At 48.8% G+C, this 18,495-nt stretch overlaps 1 protein-coding gene across 2 annotated transcripts in view; it reads left to right on the plus strand.

The window, feature by feature from the left end:
• Nucleotides 1-18,495, plus strand: part of CFAP251 (cilia and flagella associated protein 251) — a 410,814-nt gene that overhangs the window by 294,329 nt on the left and 97,990 nt on the right. For both annotated transcript variants that reach the window (XM_069214923.1, XM_069214922.1), the window contains exon 17: nt 5,821-5,984. In XM_069214923.1, the coding sequence (XP_069071024.1) occupies nt 5,821-5,984 (164 nt within the window). The remainder of the gene's footprint in view (nt 1-5,820; nt 5,985-18,495) is intronic.

Here is an 18,495-nt window from a genome sequence, read left to right on the forward strand (position 1 = left end):
GGGATGTGTGAGAATCAACTACGGACAAATCTACATCTTCCAAAGAAAGCATGAGACATTAAAAATTAAAACGTTTAGACAGGAAGATTTACTTAATTTGAGTATGTTTTGTGCAAAAAAAATTGTTCACCAAAGAAACTTTCTTTATTTAATGATGGACCATCATGTTTCCTGTAAATAGACATGGGAAATGGTAGCATATAAATATATTAATAGAATCTTTTTTAACAATAAATATAAAATTCACTTTCCTTAAAAATAGTTTATTGTACTGTGTGTGCAAGATGAACTTACCAATGCAGCCCTTCTGGAATCTTGAAGAGGTCATGAGAATTGACATCTTCTGCTGTAATAGGAGTCTTTTACTTGTAACTGTGTTGTGCAGCTTAGCACAGGTTACTAAAGTCTTACAAAATACATAAGGAGAATACACAAAGATATCACCACATATCTGACAGAGACTTCTAGCGGCAGGTTCCTTACCTTTGAATTCCGTGGCATAAGCTTTGAATCTGGAATTGTTTGCTGAGTAATACCATGCGCGCCGTCCGGTGTTGTCATTCGGATCCGCTTGCGCCGTTCAGCTCTGCATAGCGTCGTTGGAGCCATCTGTGACGTCACCTGTTAAGGCTCCACCCCGGCACAAATACATCAGTTCTTTTCCACGCTGGTTAATCGCAGGTCCAGGATCGAGCTACCCTCTGCCTTTTTTTCGACTTTTTTGTTGAAGATTTCTCATCTGTAAGAGATGTCCTCAAGGAAGACGGGGTTAAAGCAGTGTGGCGCCTGCTATCACGCCATGTCGGTGACGGACCCCCCACCACGTATGTCTCTGGTTCCTCGACAGAGACCACGACTTGAAGTTGTGCTCTGACTGCAGGGTCACGGACCTGAAAGCTTTGAGAGATCGGTCTCTAAAGCTCATGGCGTCCCGTCAGTCGACGTCTGTAGGTGCGACTCCTAGGAGGTCGCAGGACCACTCCGGGAGCCCCAAGTCCTCTTCTTTTTATTTGAGGTCCCCCGGGCACTCGGGGAAGAGGCACAAAAAGAAGAAGTTGTCCAAGCGGACTTCGTCACGCTCGTCGAGGCATCACGGAAAGTCGACGTCCCGAGCCCGGTTCTGCGGAACCGATGCCAGGTCTGACTTTGCGTCTCCCCCCCTATCCGGGAGCTGGAGCAACCCCCGTTCAATTTAAAGAATTGAATGAAGCCATGCGCCTCGTATTTGAGCGGGTTGCCCCCGCAGGGTCAGCAGGGGCCCCATTGTGTTCAACGCCAGCAGCTTCGGGCCATTGGGGACCCCGGGATCCGATGTCGGATCCAGACTGATGCCAGTTCCACACAGTCGGCCTCCTCCGGCGTCGGTCCCGACGTCGACGCTAACCCCCCCCCCCCCCCCCCCCCCCCCCCCCCCCAGCAGTGTCCACAGGTGATGCGAGACCCATCCTCATTCTGGATGATCCAGAGCAGGAACGATGTCGTACGATGCCGATTCCGACTTTGATGGCGCCGACACGACCCAGATCTGTGCCTGAGGCTTATTTCGAACAGTCACTCACAGTTGAGGAATGGGAGGGGTCTGAGGACACTTTAGAGTATGGTTTGGAGCAGGACTGGTATGAGGATCTAGGGGAAGCCAGTGGACTGGATACTTCTCCAGATACTGGCATGCTCTCACCTCCTTCTGTGGCTAGGGAGGAGGGAGCTTCAAATGCCAGGGGGTTGCATAAAGCAGCTGAGGTCTTGGACCTAGCGTTGCCTACGGTGCCTGTCTGGACTAACATGCTGGCAGAGGTACTTCAGCTGGGGGCTTCTACATCGGAGTCGATGTTACCCTTTAAAGAAGCCCTGACTGATGTACTGCTGATAACGTGGTCCAAACCCAGCACAGAAGCTCCTGGAAATAGGGCATAAATCAGCTCATACTGACCCTAGTTTCCTCACCCAACACCCCACCCTTGAGAGCTTGGTGGGCCAAGCCTCCACTTCCTGTGGTGCCTTCCCTTCCACTCACCGGATAGGGAATACAAGAGGCTGGACCAACTTGTGAAGAAGATGCTTTCTTCCTCCAGCCTGACATTGAGGTCCTTAAACACCTCATGCCTATTGGACCGTTTTTCCCCATACTTTATGGGATACAGTGGCACAGGTGCTGCCCTAGGTCCCGGAGGGTGTACGGGACACCCTCACTCAAGCTGTCAAAGATGGGAGAGATGCAGATCAAGTTTACAATTCGGTGTGGTTTGGACACGACCGACTCGCTGAGCAGGGCCATTTCATTGACAGTGGCTCTTCGTCTCTACGCCTGGCTTCGTACGACTGGCTTTTCGGTGGATATCCAAGCAAACCTGATGGACATGCCCTTCGATGGGTCTCGCCTTTTCGAGAGAAAAGGCAGACTCGGCACTTGATCGGTTCAAGGACTCTCGAGCTACGGCCAGATCCTTGGGCCTCTCAGTGCCTGCTCACCAGCAGTCTGCCTTTCTAGGCCTCAGAAGGAGCGTGGTACCACCCCACCCACAGGTCAGCCACCATCCTCCATCATCACAGCATCCGGTGCAAGGTCAAGGTTGTGGTACCTTCAGACCCAGAGGGTCTAGCCAGAGGTCGGCCACCACCCAGCCCTCCTCTTGCACAGCACCCAAGCCCTCCTAGTATAATTCTGCAAGACTATGTTCGTCCAGTTGGAGGGAGGATTCAATTTCATCTCCCTCACTGGCGGTCCATAACATTGGACAAATGGGTCTTGCAGATCATACAGAAGGGCAATTCCTTCCCCTTCCAGTCTTTCCCTCCCTCTAGTCCTCCATTGAAAGAATGGCTGATGGAGGATCATTTAATCTTGCTCCGCGAGGAAGTTACTGCTCTCTTGGCCAAGGGAGCCATAGAAAGGGTCCCGATGTCAGAAATAGTTGGTGGTTTTTATTCCTGCTACTTTCTTATTCCAAAAAAGAACAAGGGTCTTTGCCCTATCTTGGATTTAAGGGACGTCAATCTCTTCATCAAAAAGGAGAAATTCAGGATGCTCACTCTTGCTCAGGTCGTGTCTGCCCTAGACCAAGGAGACTGGATAATAGCGTTGGACTTGCAGGAAGCTTATTTTCACATCCCCATCTTGCCCGCCCACAGGCGTTTCCTGCGGTTCAAGGTGGGCCACGAGCACTTTCAGTTTACCATGCTCCCCTTCAGTCTCACCAGTCCCCCTGGGGTGTTCACCAAGGTGATGGCCGTGGTAGCAACTCATCTGCGCAGGTTAGGTATTTCAGACCTCCCCTACCTCGACAACTGGCTGTTGAAGGCTTCTATGCCCCAGGCTCTCGTCAGCCTCCTTCAGATGACAGCGAACCTCTTGCATTCGCTGGGTTCACTATAAACGTAAGGAAGTCACACCTGACTCCCTCTCAAACGCTCCCTTTCATCTGAGCCATTCTGGACACAGTGCAGTTTTGGGTTTATCCTCCACAGCAGCGAGTCCGAGATATTCAGGTTATGATACCGATCTTTCATCCTCTATCCTGGATTTCGGTGAGACAGACTCTGAGGCTGCTGGGACTCATGGCCTCCTGCATCCTGTTAGTCAAACATGAAAGATGGCTTATGAGGGTTCTGCAGGGGGACCTGAAGTTCCAGTGGGTGCAGCTTCAGGGAAATCTTACTGACACGGTTCAGATCTCAGAGGAAACTGCAAAAGACCTGCAGTGGTGGTTCGTAAACTGCACTTGGGTCAAAGGCAGACTCCTCTCCCTCTCCCCGCCAGATCTCACAGTAGTGACAGATGCATCTACTACTGGGATGGATTGGCCATCTGGGAGAGACAGAGATCAGAGGCCTCTGGTGTCCGGTGGAATCTGGACTCCATATCAACTTATTGGAGCTCCGGGCGACCGACTGGCTTTGAAAGCATTTCTTCCTGTTATAAAAGGGAAGATAGTGCAGGTGTTCACGGACAGCACCACAGCAATGTGGTGCTGCAACAAGCAGGGGGGTGTGGGGTCGTGGACCCTTTGTCAAGAGGCTCTGCGTCTCTGGACATGGCTGGAACAGCAGAGCATAACCCTGGTGGTTCAACACCTGGCAGGTTCTCTGAACGCCAGGGCGGACGAACTCAGCTGTCGATACCTAGCGTTCACGAATGGTGTCTCCATCTGGAGGTGGCGCAAGGACTCTTTCAGCAGTGGGGAGAGCCTTGGTTAGATCAGTTCACCCCCGCAGAGAACGCACAATGTCAGCAGTATTGCACGTTGGAGTTTCCAAGGCGGCAATTGGTCGGTGACGCTTTTTGTCACAAGTGGAGTTCAGGCCTCCTGTACGCTTTCTCGCCCATACCACTCTGGCCCAGAGTTTTAAAGAAGATCAAGAACTACTGGGCCCAAGTCATCCTAGTGGCTCCGGATTGGGCATGAAGAGTCTGGTATCCTGAGCTTCTCAAAATGAGCATCAATCCTCCAATCAGGCTGCCCCTTCGAGAGGATCTGCTGTTGCAGCAGCAGGGGAGGGTTCTCCACCCAAATCTGTCAACTCTACGCCTTCATGCGTGGAGTCTGAGCGGCGGCTGTTGATGGCTTTTGACCTTCCTCCTGAAGTCTGTAAAGTTATTTTGGCAGCCAGGCGTCCCTCCACTAAAACGGTATACGCCTGCCGTTGGAAACGCTTTGTATATTATTGTACAGAAAGGTCAATTGATCCTCTTTCTGCTTCTCTTTCTGATATCCTTCTCTTTATACTTTCCCTTGCCCAGCAGGATTCCGCCTTGGGTACTCTCAAGGGCTATCTTTCTGCCTTATTGGCATTCCTTCAGCTGCCTGACCAGTCTTCACTTTTCAAATCCCCCATTGTACATAGATTCCTCAAAGGGCTTGTACATATGTTTCCCCCTACACCCTTTGTTATGCCCCAATGGGACTTAAATCTGGTCCTCACATTTCTTATGTGTGCTCCCTTCAAGCTTTTACACAACTGTCTCCTCCTGCTGCTCACCATCAAGACAGCCTTCTTAGCAGCAAAAACATCTGCCAGTTGGGTGAGTGGGATGCAAGCTCTGTCATCAAAGCCACCGTATCTCACTATCTATCCAGACAATGTGGTACTCCGAACTTGTGCCTCTTTCCTCCTAAAGGAAAGGTGACCCCATTTCATCTGGATCAGAACATCACCCTGCCCACCTTCTTTGCTCCACCGCATCCCTCTAAAGACGAGGAGCGACTCCACCAACTGGACCCAAAAAGAGCGTTATCGTTCTACCTTGACCGCACAAAAGATTTCTGGGTGGATGACCAACTCTTTGTGGGGTACGTTGGAGCAAAGAAGGGTCAGGTAGTGCTTAGGTGAACCATTTCATACTGGGTAGTTCTCTACATCAAGATCTGCTATGCACTGGCCAGGGAGCAGCCTCCTGAGGGCTTGATAGCTCATTCTACCAGGGGCAAAGCTGCTACCACTGCGCTAGCTCCGGGTGTTACAGTCCTGGATAATGCTTTACCGAAGGTAAGTAACTTTTTCTTCACTTTGCTATTTTTGCTTTCTGGCAAAAAACACACTTGCATACATACGTTACCATTTTTTTAATTGTGATTGCAAGGCATTCTGCGAATGATTTGCTACTGCAAAAACAGTAGTACATCTGGCCCTCAAAGTTACTCTCACAAATTAAGGCACGTTCTGATCTTGGCAGGATATTTTGGATTTGTATTTGACTGAGGTACTTACTTTGCTAGTCTCTTAAAAATGGTGCATCTGGTCACTATCATATGACGCATCTTGTGCACATCATTGTCCTCACTGGCATTCTTTAATAGGTGTTACGCTTTGGTTTCTTCTTAGGTTGGGCTGCAGATTTTGCCAGTTGACGGTAATCCGCACAAGTCTTCGGCTCTTGTTTGCCATCCAGCTGGCGTCGCCAATGTAGTTTGTTCCTATGATGGCGCTTACGTCTTTACAGCAGGAGGGAAAGACTGCACAGTGCTGATGTGGGAAACTAACTTACAGTAAGCTAACAAGAACCAAAACTGCAGCCACGCCTGTACAATCATTGAGAAAGCTAATAGTTTGGGCATTTTGTATAGTAAAGATTTTGCAAACTTCTGAGAGACATGCAAATTGGCAGCATAGTACAAACTTTTCTTACATGCATAGAGAAGGTGCAACAAAAGCAGCGGTGGTGCAGGATTTCCATGTGCACAGTAAAAGTGCAATGTAGGCTCTGATTCAGGTCCCACTTTTACTTTTCTCAGGCTTTGAATAGTAAAACTATGCTTTTGAAGCTGTTTCTGCTGCATTGTGTGTTACCTTTTTTTATTTTTTTTTATTTTTTAACTCCACAGAGGTTTTCCCGTACATGTGCTACTTTTGTCCTCAACCTCCCTGCACCTTCACTCGGCACTCCTTACTACGGGCCATATATACCAATGCATTTTCCCATAGACACAGAATGGGTAAAGCCCTTTGATACATCTGGCCCCACATTCTCTAAAGCCCAAGACTTTGAGTTGGTAGAGACTTCATTAGGGACCTAACTGGGTGGCTTGCTTTGACGTTACTAGATTTTAAGTAACAACTGGCTGAGCTGCATTGAGTGGGTGTTCCAAGGGATGGTCAGAAGAGAGGAGTGGTCAGGGGGAGGCAAAATCAAAGGAGGCCAACACCAACCCTCTAACTAGGTGTGTGTTCACAATTTGTATTGCATTTCCCTTTTGTATTTGCACCTTTAACCCTATTGTATGCAGAATCCCTACAACACTTAAAATCCATACAGTTAAGTATAGGTATAACTGGCAGGGGTGACACTAGGACATTTTTTACTAGAATGCAGGAGCGGCTCCTCCATTGTAGCAGAAGAGCATTGCCCCACTAAAAATGCCCCCAGAAATGCCGCAGAGGTGAAAAAATAAATTATACTTAAGTTAGTTTATTACCATTTTATTTTTCACCAACCCGTCCTGAACCGAGTCGGGGGGGGGGGGGATTCTGAATTTACTTGCACAAAACCATAGAAATTAAGCAGTTATAGTTAGAGTTACTTCAAGTAACTATAACTTGCGTCTTAAGATAACTATAACTCGCACTCCTGCCATGCAGTTTTTTTCTTCAATAATTTGACAGCTAATGTTTCATATATATTTTTAATAATGTTGTTATAGAAGTTGTCATGAGTGCTGTAGTATCTGGAGTAATTAGCACTGCATGGCAACGGAGCAAGTTATAGTCATGTAATGGAATGGAAGAGAGAGAGAAAGCAACATGACAGCAGGGGAGACTCAAGGCCCCTGGGGTCCTGGCCTGCGCCCTGCTGGTGCCGGCATTGCTCCTGCAAGCAGGGAGCTGCTTGAAATAGCAGCTTCCTGCTTGCAGGAGCAATTTTTTATTTGTTTCCCTGCATGCATTTTGCGTAAGGCTAGCGGGGTAGGGTAAAAGTATCCTGCCCCCTTTTCATTTTTTTTTTTGAGACTCGGCTGAAGCTGGGTCTCAAAATGGCTGCCAACACTTTCTGGTTGAAGTGTTGGCAGCCAAACAGATCTCTGCACAATATCATAAGTATTTGGAAGCCTTCACTCCTCTAGATATACAAATTTGGTTTTCCTTTAATTTTTCTTAAAATACTGAACAGATACTACACCAAATAACAAAAAAGTGTGATTTGCCTACCGAAAGCTACTTCTCTGCCAAATTTGGTGTAGTTCTGTTTAGTGGTTCGAGCTGTAGTCGTGTTCAAGGCTCCTATGGAAATTAACATAGAAAATGTACTTTTTTTTTTTTTACTTCACTCCTTTTCTCGGCCTCCGCTTGACGGATCACCCCAAAACTTACATGCAGTACAAGATTCTTTGGCACCTTTTTTGGGAAAATTTTGTGAAGATTGGTCAAACGGCGCTAAAGATATAGGCATGTCAAAAAACACTTTTTCTATGGAAACAAGGTCCTAACTATAACTACCTACTGGCGACTGCCAGTAGGAAATATATATACACATATATACACACACACGGGGGAGTGGGGCTCAAAAAAGTGTGTTTTCCATTATAATTCCCATAGGGATTTTAGACCTGACTACAGACCGAACCACTGGACAGAATTACACCAAATTTGGCAGCAAGGTAGCCCTTGGTCCAAAAAGAGTGATTTTTGTTATTTGGTGTAAATCCGTTCAGTAGATTAAGAGAAATGAAAGGAAAGCCAAATTTGTATATCTAGAGGTGCGAAGGCTTTGCAAATCCGCCAGAGAGACTCATGCAGGGAAATGCAGAGTTCTGATTGGCTGCCAACACTTCACCCAGGACGTGTTGGCAGCCATCTTGGGACTGAGCTTCAGCCGAGTCCCAGAAAGAAAGATAAAAAAAAAAGAAAAGGGGGCAGGGTAGGGACACCCTGACCCCTTAGCTCTGGTTCTGCAGTCCCAGAGAGACCTCTGCCCTGAGAGCAAAGTGCATTTTTTTTCAATATTCACTGGGAGTTGCGGTAAAAAAAAAAAAGTGTGGGCTCTTGCGTTTGTTTAAATGCAACCCCCGAGTGGGCCAGGTCCCTGGTCCCCCGTGCAGCCCCAAGTGCCATCACCTCCCCGGGACTAATGTTTAATCAAATGCAGGGAGGCTGCCCAGCCCAACGCAGCCCAAGGGACTGCCACCTGGCCCCCAGCAGCCCCAGGGAATGCCACCTCCCCGGAGCTATCTTAATGAAATGCAGGGGTCTGCGTAGGCTCCCACAGGTCCCGGGGACCGCCACCTCCCCGGGGGCAGATTTTGTAATGAAATGCAAGGGGCTGCCTGCCCTCCCCCCCCTCCTTGCAAGCCCTGGGAACTACCACCTCCCCTTAAATATAAATAAGATAGGGGGTCCATCAAGGACCCCTGGGACCACCACCACCCTGGGGCTGTATAAGTTGGAGGGGGCTGCACAGCCCTCCTCGGGAGCCAACAATGGCCCTGGGGACCACCACCACCCAAAGGTCTGCTTCTGCTATGTCCCGGGTGCCTAACCCCAGGACATAGCTGTCTGCTCTGACTGGGCAGGATTTTGACAACTCCCGCCAAGTCAGAGCAAACACTCTGATTCCAGCAAATGAGAGCTATCAAACAGCTCTCACTTGCTGGAAGCAGTGGTTTCCTTGGTTTCCCTGCCTGCAGTGATGCAGGCAAAGGAAACTATTGCTCCCACAGACATGGAGCTGCATGTTTAGCAGCTCTCTGTCTGTAACAGCAATACTGGCTCCTCCAGGAGGCGGGGAGCCAGCTGGGACAGTAGGGGCCTTCAAGCTAACCCCGCAGTCCCCAATGGTGGTGACGTTGTGCCTTGGGAGATCCCAGGGGTCATGGCTGGGCCACAGGGGATGGGGTCCCTGGGGCTGAGATTGGCCTTCGGCAGGGGGGGGGCACGAAAATAGAATTTAAAAAAACATAGAAATTCACCTAAAAAAACAAAGGTTACAACGACGTTCTATTTAGGCTCACATTTTAAATATACAAAACCATAGAAAATCACCTGTTATAGTTATAGTTATCTCAAGTAACTATAACTCGTGCCCTAAGGTAACTATAGCCCACGCCCTTGCCATGCACTGCTAAGTACCTCACAAATTACAGCACTCATGACATCATTGATAATATCAATGTCATATTTGCAGTACATTTTTTTATGAAAACCTGTGCATGGCAGCGGTGCAAGTTATAGATAACTCTAACAGGTGAATTTCTATGGTTTCATATGTTTAAAATGTGAACCTAACTATAATGTCCCTGTAACCTTTGTTTTTTTAAGTGAACATATATATATATTTATATATATGCATGGATGCACGTAGTCACCCATCCATTTGCCATCCTCCACCACTCTCTAGTGCTGCCAGCCGCCACTGCTAGCATGACGAGTACTTTAATGTCCCTTCCGGTAGAAAATTGGAAAATCACTTAAAGCTGGTATTTGCCCCTTATCAGTACATACTTTAAATAGTAAATGTAAGAAGAAAACACTTTAAAATGTGTTCCACAGCTTCCCTAATTGCACATTATTGCTAATTAAAGTAAACAGACAGTAAGGCCATGTTAATGATGAATACAGACATTCCATGTAAAGTTCCACTTAAGAAGCATGTCCTGGCCTTTGCAGAAGGTTAAAACGTGAACACTTGGCCGGTATTTTTCTCTGGGAAAGTGGCGACCCTAATAACAGAATAACACCAGAAATATATGTTAGGATCAGAGGTGGTCTTTGGACAAATGATGACCTGGGTGAAACCAATTTTATTGTTTCATCCCACCCTTCATGTGCATGTTCGAAAATTGATGGGGTGGGAACATTTTAGGGCATAAGAGAAAGAAAGGTCATGAGAGGAAAAACAGAAAATGTCCACGCCTACGGCAATGTTTAACACAGTTTTCACTGCAGTCAGGTCAGAGGAAGGCTGCTGCAGGCAGCTCCTGTGCTCTTCTAAAGGCTGGTGCCCTGGGCGTGGGACCAGCTCGCCCACACTAAAGGCCGGTCCTGGTTAGGGTTCTACATTCCGGTGTGTAAGTTACATACCATGGAAGGAATTTAAACATAAGGATGGTGTTTCATAAATAAGGGAAGCAGCTCTAAATCTCCTCAGGTGCGTACCCACACCGGCAGATGTAAGTCTTTGCGAATCGAGCACCATTGTGCCTTACTCATCTCTTCGGTGTGTATTAGGCTTCAATTCAAACAGCATTTCCTGCCAATAGCTATGTTAGGCGTGACGTACTCATGCACTTCAAAGAGTAAGTCATGCTTAGTCAAGGATAAAAGCCTTATCACAAATCATTTTCTGTGAGTAAGCACTTAATCTTGAAAATTCTGCAGTAACTTTAGCAAAGGCCTCCCCCAGAGGGGGCATGAAGGGCTGGCGCCATAACGGCCACCTTAGACCTGGAAGGGACCGGCCAAACCGTTTTTTGGGCGACGGTCGCGCCCTAACCCTTGGATGCCTCCCCCCCACCAAGGACCAAGTTGTGGGGGGAGGTGCGACGAACACACACAAAGCCAATGGGGGTGTCAGAGTCATTCAAACCCCCCAATGAGGATACGGGGGGGACACCTGCAGGGGGCCAGGGAGGAACAATTAATAGCACGCTGTCCCCTCGAAGGGCAGACAGACGATCTGAAGGAGAGCACGCGAACAGGAGCAGAAGACAGTGGAGGCAGGGGCTTACCTGGCAGGAGACACTTTTTTTTTTTGATGCCTTTGTCAGTGTGGTGGACCACCTGGACAGGCGACACGACTCCACGCCGTTGAGGGCCAGGGTTTCTTTCCCTCACCGTCATTTAGCATCTTGCCAGCTGAGCTGCTTCCCGGACTGGCCGTCGCAGCTCACAACAAAGGCCGATCAATCATCTCCTGTCCTCAGGAGCTGTTTTCCTCCGGGGACCATTGAGGAAAGTTTGGGGACGCCAAATGGAGGACCGCTTGGCTGGGCGACGCGACTCCACGGAGGAACACCCCCCCCCCCCCCCCCCACCCCGTTTGTGGACAAGAAGCAATCAACTGGGGCATTGTTCAGAGTGGCGGAGCACTCCCATTCATAAGCTCGCCTGGACTGCGGATCATTGACTCCTCTGGGGCCCGCATTGTTGACATGGAAAGGGTGCCACGTGGAGGACTGCCCGGGCGGTGATGCGACTCCACGGAAGGCCTTTCCTGCTTGTGGACCGGCACGGAGGCACGGCAGGCGCTCCCCACGTGATCGCTTGGTTGGGAACTGGTTCAGGACTCAAAGGCCGATCAATCGCTGGAGATGCCCGCAGTTTTCGGTGCCCTGCGTGGAGGACCGCCTGGCTCGGTCGGCGCGACTCGACGGAGGGGTTTTTGGGCATCGGACAGCATGGAGGCATTTGGGGCCGGGCCGGAGCTCTTCTTGGGTTCCTTAAAGGAACAGGCACCCGCTTGCAGGCAGAAACTGTTTTCATCACAAACTTAGAGGGCGTGGCCAGGGCTGGCCCTCTTTTTCTTCTCAAAGGGACAGGCGCGTTTTAGCACGTGTTAAAAGGACATACGGAGAAATTTGTGAAGTCGGGAAATTTTATGGACCACGTTTTTTCCCTGTCCAGAAAAAATATAAAAAAATGTTTTTTAAAGAAGAAAAATATATATCGTATTAATATAAATATAGACATATTATTATAGATAAGGAAGTAAGTACAGAGCACGATATGGAGGAAATAGAGATTGAAGATCACCAAGATGAGCTGGAAAAGATTTTGGCACATATGAGGGCAGAGGCACTGAAGCGTGGCAAGGACTGGCTGCGCACAAAGATGGAAGAGAGCATCACAGAAGGGGAAGTTACTCAAACAGCTGGACAATGTTCTTATACAATGGATGATGCAGGGGGCCCAAGTGCCGAGAGTGAACTCACGGAAAAACCAAAAAAGCGACAGAAAATAGAGGGCAAACCAGCAAGGAAGGCTACAAAGAAGTCAAGGGGCTCCAACCTGCCACCCAACTACACCAGCGACGGCAGAAGCACTCAGGAGCAGCAGCCTGTTGAAACCACTGGAGGGTTAGCATATAAGTGCAATAATCAAAGAGTGCTTTATGTCTTTTGCACCATCGTTATTTAACGGCAGCTGCATAGGGCAGAGTCAAGAACGCGTGGGGGGAGGGGGAAAGCAGGTGAGCCTTAACAGGCGAGAAGGCCCAGAAGCAGAGAAAGTGAGGAGCGAGCAGGCAGCCGCGAGGGACCCCACGCCGTCCTGGGGGCAAGTAGGCAAGGAAAAGGATCCACCTATAGTAGTAGGACCTGAGGCATACGCAAGACCCTCATTAGGGCCTCCAACAATGACCACAAAGTCAGCAGGTTTGGCAAACGCTAGCAATAAAGGAAAGACTATGGAGGAAGGAGTTCATAGATATATTCTCCTTCCTCGAAATTCAGTTAGGTTTGGACCTCACCGTGTGTGATTAAAAAAAGACGAAGATAGACGGGCGAGAAAGAGAGTTAGGAAAGAAAGACATTTTTAAAATTGGCTGGATGCATTTAGGATCATTGCTTGTGTTATAGTAGAAAAATTCCCACATTGCGCAACGGACCTCTGGTTATATGAGTCCAAAATCCATGAGGCACACCGGCAGTTCCCTGGGATGCATGGTTAGAATTCGATAAGAGTTTCAGGTTAAAAATGCAGGCCCACCCAGAGCTGGAGTGGAATGAGGAGGACGTGTCTAGCTACATACATAAGATGCTGGTAGCCAAAGAGGTCAGATCTGGGGCTGGGAGGGGGTGAGCAGCCCTTTCGGAACACGTACTACAAAGGAAAGAACGAGAAGCTCAAGACATCACACAGATTCAAGCCCTGGCAGAGTGGGAAAGGTCAGGGGGACACTGATGGAAATTCGAGACAGATGATTGCACATGGGGACAGGACTGTAAGTTCAGGCACAGTTGTTCGTCATGTGGGGGAGACCACCCAGCAGCATGCAGAAAAAGCAAACACTGATCCGACAAAAAAGAAAAGAAGAAGAAAGTCTACCACTGCGGCTGGCAGTCATAGGTTGGGGGACTTTTCAACTGGCAAAATCCACAATCAACACACACATGCTGAGAAAGTTAGCCGATGAGTATTACAACGAAAAAGAAGCATAACTATTAGTAAAAGGTTTTGAAGAAGGTTTCAAGACTCTGTATGGAGGCCAGATAGCGGGGAGTGCAGCAGGAATTTAAAATCGGCGAAGGAGCACCCAGAGGTGGTTCAGCAAAAAATAGAAAAAGAGTTGAGGCTGGGTCGCATCGAAGGTCCCCTGCCTCTCCCTCCCCCAAAGACTTAATAATTTCCCTTTTAGGCGTGGTGCCAAAGAAAGATGCAGGACAATATAGACTCATACACCATTTATCATTCCCAGATGGTGCATCAATAAATGATGGTATCCCCCCTTAACCATGTTCAGTAAGTTACGCCACCGTAGACAATGCCATTGAGGGAAAGGGGCGTTAATGGCAAAGGCAGACATTGAGTCAGCTTTCCGCTTATTACCAGTCCATCCAGACAGTTTTCACCAATTAGGTTTTCAGCACAACCGGGATGTGTATGTCGACAAGGCCATGCCCATGGGCTGCTCCATCTCGTGCGCATATTTCGAACAGTTCAGTACATTTTTGGAATGGGCTCTACATAAGAAACATCCATCCTGGGGAAAGATGCACTATCTGGATGATTTCTTAATTGTGGGTAAAGCAGGCACAGGTGAATGCGCTAGTCTACTGAGGTCTTTTCAAAATCTGGCAAAAGAGCTGGGTGTCCCATTGACAAGAAAAGAAGGTCGGTCCAGCAACAGCACTGGTATCCCTGTGCATTGAACTAGATTCAGTCGCGGGAACATCCAGGATTCCGGAAGGCAAGGTGTAAGAGCTAAGGGAGGAGATCAGGTCCTTATGGGGGAAGCAGAAAGCAACCCTAGGGGAACTACAAAGAATGATTGGCAAACTGAACTTTGCAACCAGGGTCATCCCGGCGGGAAGAGTGTTTGCTTGGCGTTTGAGCAGATTGACATCAGGTTTGCGTGAAAAACACATACACGTCAGGCTAGGAGCCGGGGTAAAGAGCGACTTGGCCATGTGGGATTCCTTTCTGCCGCAATTTAACAGAATGCTTATTTGGAGAGAGGGCTGGATATCAGGCAATGAGATAGCGCTGTTCACAGATGCTGCAGGCAGCTGTGGTTTCGGGGCATTGTTGGGCAAAGAGTGGTGCACATGCAAATGGCCAGACAGGTGTCACAAACTAGGAATCACTAGGAACATCACATTTTTGGAGCTGTTTCCCATAGTTGTAGCTCTGACAGTCTGGAAAGATAAGCTGCAGAACATGAAACTAACGATGTGGTCAGACAACCTGGGAGTGGTCTTAGCCATAAACAAGGGATCACCATCATGCCCGGATACACTGAGGCTTTTGTGGTGATTGGTTAGCCTTCAACCCGAGAGGAACCTGGACGTCAGGGCAAGACATGTCCAGGGCATACAAAAATTCCTGGGCAGATGCTCTCTCTCATTGCCAGCTGGATAGATTCAGGAAGCTAGCCCCGGAGACGAGACGAGCGATGACACTTTTTCCAAAAGATCTGTGGGCTGGCGGAGCAGACTTGTCAATATTAGTTCACAATGCATTTAAGCCAGAGACACATAAGAGGTACACCAAATACGCCAGCTCACTGATGAACATAGGAGGGCTAAAGTCACTTAGGGATACGGAGGCCACTGCGCCTGCAGTGGAATGTTTCATTAAATGGGCCTACAGCAGGGGAAGACGAAGTCCTGGGCGCAGGCCCACCTAACAGCGGTGGCTAATTTTTCAAAGATACATATGGGCATAGACCCCACAGCCTCACACTACATTAGAACAGCTGTGAAGGGCTGGAGGCGTCTTGAGGGACCTAGACAGGACAACAGGCACAGCATAGATTTCACAAAGCTGACATTGCTGTTAGATACTTTGGAAGCAGTGCCAGACAACCCGTATGAGTTAGGACTATTCAGAGCAGCATTCACAATGGTTTTCTTTGGGGCTTTTCACGTAAGCGAGATAGTAACCACAGCTAGGATAATGGGTGGGGGCAGTTGCCTTCAGGTTGAAGATAGCAGACTGGAGACAGACAGGGTGCTGCTGCTACTAACGAGATCAAAAACAGACCAGCCAGGCAGGGGCACATGGATTCAGCTCGGCTGCATAAAGCAGGCAAAGTACTGTCCGGTCTCCAGTCTAAAAGACTACCTGACGATACGCCCTGGCTGCCGGGGTCCCTATTTATGCACAGTAATGGGGAGTGGATGAGCAAATACCAGTTCTCGGTGGTCATGCGCAAGGCATTAAAGCAGGGAGGCATGGCACCAGCAGTGTTTGGTTCACATTCTTTTCATATAGGCGCGGCCACAACAGCAGCAGATTTTGGGTTGGAAGAGAATGCCATCAAGGCAGTGGGTAGGTGGCGCTCAAAAGCATACAAAAATTATGTACGGCCACATTTAATATAAACAGACCATGGCCCCCTGTGTTCTCTTGACGAAAGTTGTCTCTTATTTCATTAACAGGTGCGCTACCCAGAACAGTGTGGGTGGTTGGGCACTCTTTATTCATAAAATGCAGGCATGGTGGAATCATAACGCCAGGAAGGTGAGAGGAGACCCAACGGCGACGCACACAGATGGTGAGGTTACCCTGGCATGAAGTGGGCCCAGCTCTCAGAGACACTCCGAGGACTACTAGAGACAGCACAGTGACAACCAGACGTAATAATCACACAACTTGGTGGTAACGATTTGGCTTCAGTAGGGAGAAGGGTCCTCCTGAACGTGATCAAGCTTAGTTTGACGGAAATAACAAGGCTTTTTAGCAGCACCACCATCATCTGGTTGGAAATAATCCCCAGGATCAAATGGCGGGGGCCATATCGAGCAGGGCGATGGATAACTTCAGGAGAAACCTGAACATTGCAGTCTGCAAGTACTGAAAAGCAATTGGGCTGGAGATCATACACCACGGGTTGATCCACCTCAGATGCCCGGAATTGTACGAGCCGAACGGCGTGCACGTATCATCAGAAGAAATGGAAATGTTCTTGGCAAACCTAGCTGTAGGATGTGAGCCTCTCAGGCAGCGTGGGGGTAATTAAAGGAGGTTTTACCAAAATTGACGGTGAGCACAACTAGTAAGGCAGTGTGCTAACGGAAGGCCACACGCCTGGGGATGCCTTACGGCAGGGTGAAAAGGGGCCAGCAAAGGGGAGTAAGCGGAACACGGCACTCGCAGCCCAGACCTGCCAGGACGTATGGCAGGGCACAGAGACACTCAAGGTAGCGAGTTGGGCCTAATTAAAAAAACAAGAGGCTACCCCCACAGAGAAACATGGTAAAATGAAAACTATGGAGTGAGCCCCTTCCAAGATGAAATGTGGGATTGCCTACAGATAAAAGAGCCAAAGAGACATGACAAGCAGAGGCCAGGACTCACAGGCTGATCAATCACTGCTACTCTGGATTTAAGAACTGAACGGTTGATTTTGATTTTGATTGATGTGATTTATGAGACCACCAACATCTGGTGATGGTGTAACAATAAAAATGTGATTATGATAGCAGTGAATATGAGGGCTATGTGATAGAAATTGATGCTTCGCCAGAATAATGATTATTAATGCTTATGGGCAATCGTATATGTTTCTGTGTTAATAAAAGCGGCCAAGTTATATCCACAGATAGATGGTTGTGCATTGTTTGGTTGCCTTGAAGGCTGGTTGCGGGGTAAACATGGGTTATGTAAAAGGCACTGGAGTGAGACAAGTGCGGGAGTTAATACTTATGGCTGAAGTAGGAAGACAAAGATTTTCATAGAAAATGCCTTGCAAATCAGGTCTTCATGTGTGTAATTCACACCTAAGGCAGAAGTTTGACACAATTACTTCTAGAAAAAACCTTTGTTCGATGGCATCTGTCGCTGTAGATACGCATGTTTTGCATAGCTCGCCATCTGGTGTTGGGCCGGAGTGTTACAAGTTGTTTTTCTTCGAAGAAGTCTTTCGAATCACGGGACCGAGTGACTCCTCCTTTTGTCTCCATTGCGCATGGGCGTCGACTCCATCTTCGATTGTTTTTTTTCCGCCATCGGGTTCGGACGTGTTCCTGTCGCTCCGAGTTTCGGAACGGAAAGATAGCTAATTTCGGAAGATTTTCGTCGGTATTGTTGCGTTCGGGATCGGCGTAGTTAGATTCAACACCGCGTCGAAAGATCGAAGAGCTCCGGTGCCCTTCGGGGTAGTTTTTCGATCCCCCGTCGGGGCCTGGTCGGCCCGACCGCGTGCAGAAGAACGCCGATGGAACGGACCCCGTTCCGCTTCTGTCCCAAATGCCACAATAAATACCCATATACAGACCAACACTTGGTCTGTAACCTGTGCCTGTCACCTGAGCACAGTGAAGACACCTGCGAGGCCTGTCGTGCGTTCCGGTCCCGAAAAACACTCCGAGACCGTCGAGCCAGAAGACTTCAGATGGCGTCCGCGCCGACAGCCCACCGAGAGTTCGAGGAACAATAAGAGGAAGGAAACTTTTCGATCCACGAATCGGACTCCGAAGGATTCGACGATACACAAACTGTGAGTAAGACGTCGAAAACCACTCAGAAGAAGATTTACAAGGCCCAGGGGACGCCACTGCCACCAGGCCATGGCTCGACCCATAAATTCGGTGACCGACCGTCGGCACCGAAAAAGGCCCAAACAGTGCCGAGATCGTCCGACTCCGGTCGAGACACCGGCACGCAGCCTTCTCGGGACCGAGAAAGTGCTGGAGACAAGCATCGACACCGAGATACCGGTGTAGACACGGCTCGACGCCGAGACAGCGGCACCGACGAAGATCGACGCCGAGAGGTTACGGCCCCGAAAAAGAAAAAAGTCACCTCGGAGCGGAAAAAAGATGCAGACAGGGTTTCGGTGCCAAGACAGACTGCAACCGACCCAGTTTCAGGCTCTTATACAGAAGAGCAATCGCTAACCTCCCA

The sequence above is a fragment of the Pleurodeles waltl genome, chromosome 11, assembly GCF_031143425.1.
Source record: "Pleurodeles waltl isolate 20211129_DDA chromosome 11, aPleWal1.hap1.20221129, whole genome shotgun sequence".
NCBI classification, from domain to species: Eukaryota; Metazoa; Chordata; class Amphibia; order Caudata; family Salamandridae; genus Pleurodeles; species Pleurodeles waltl.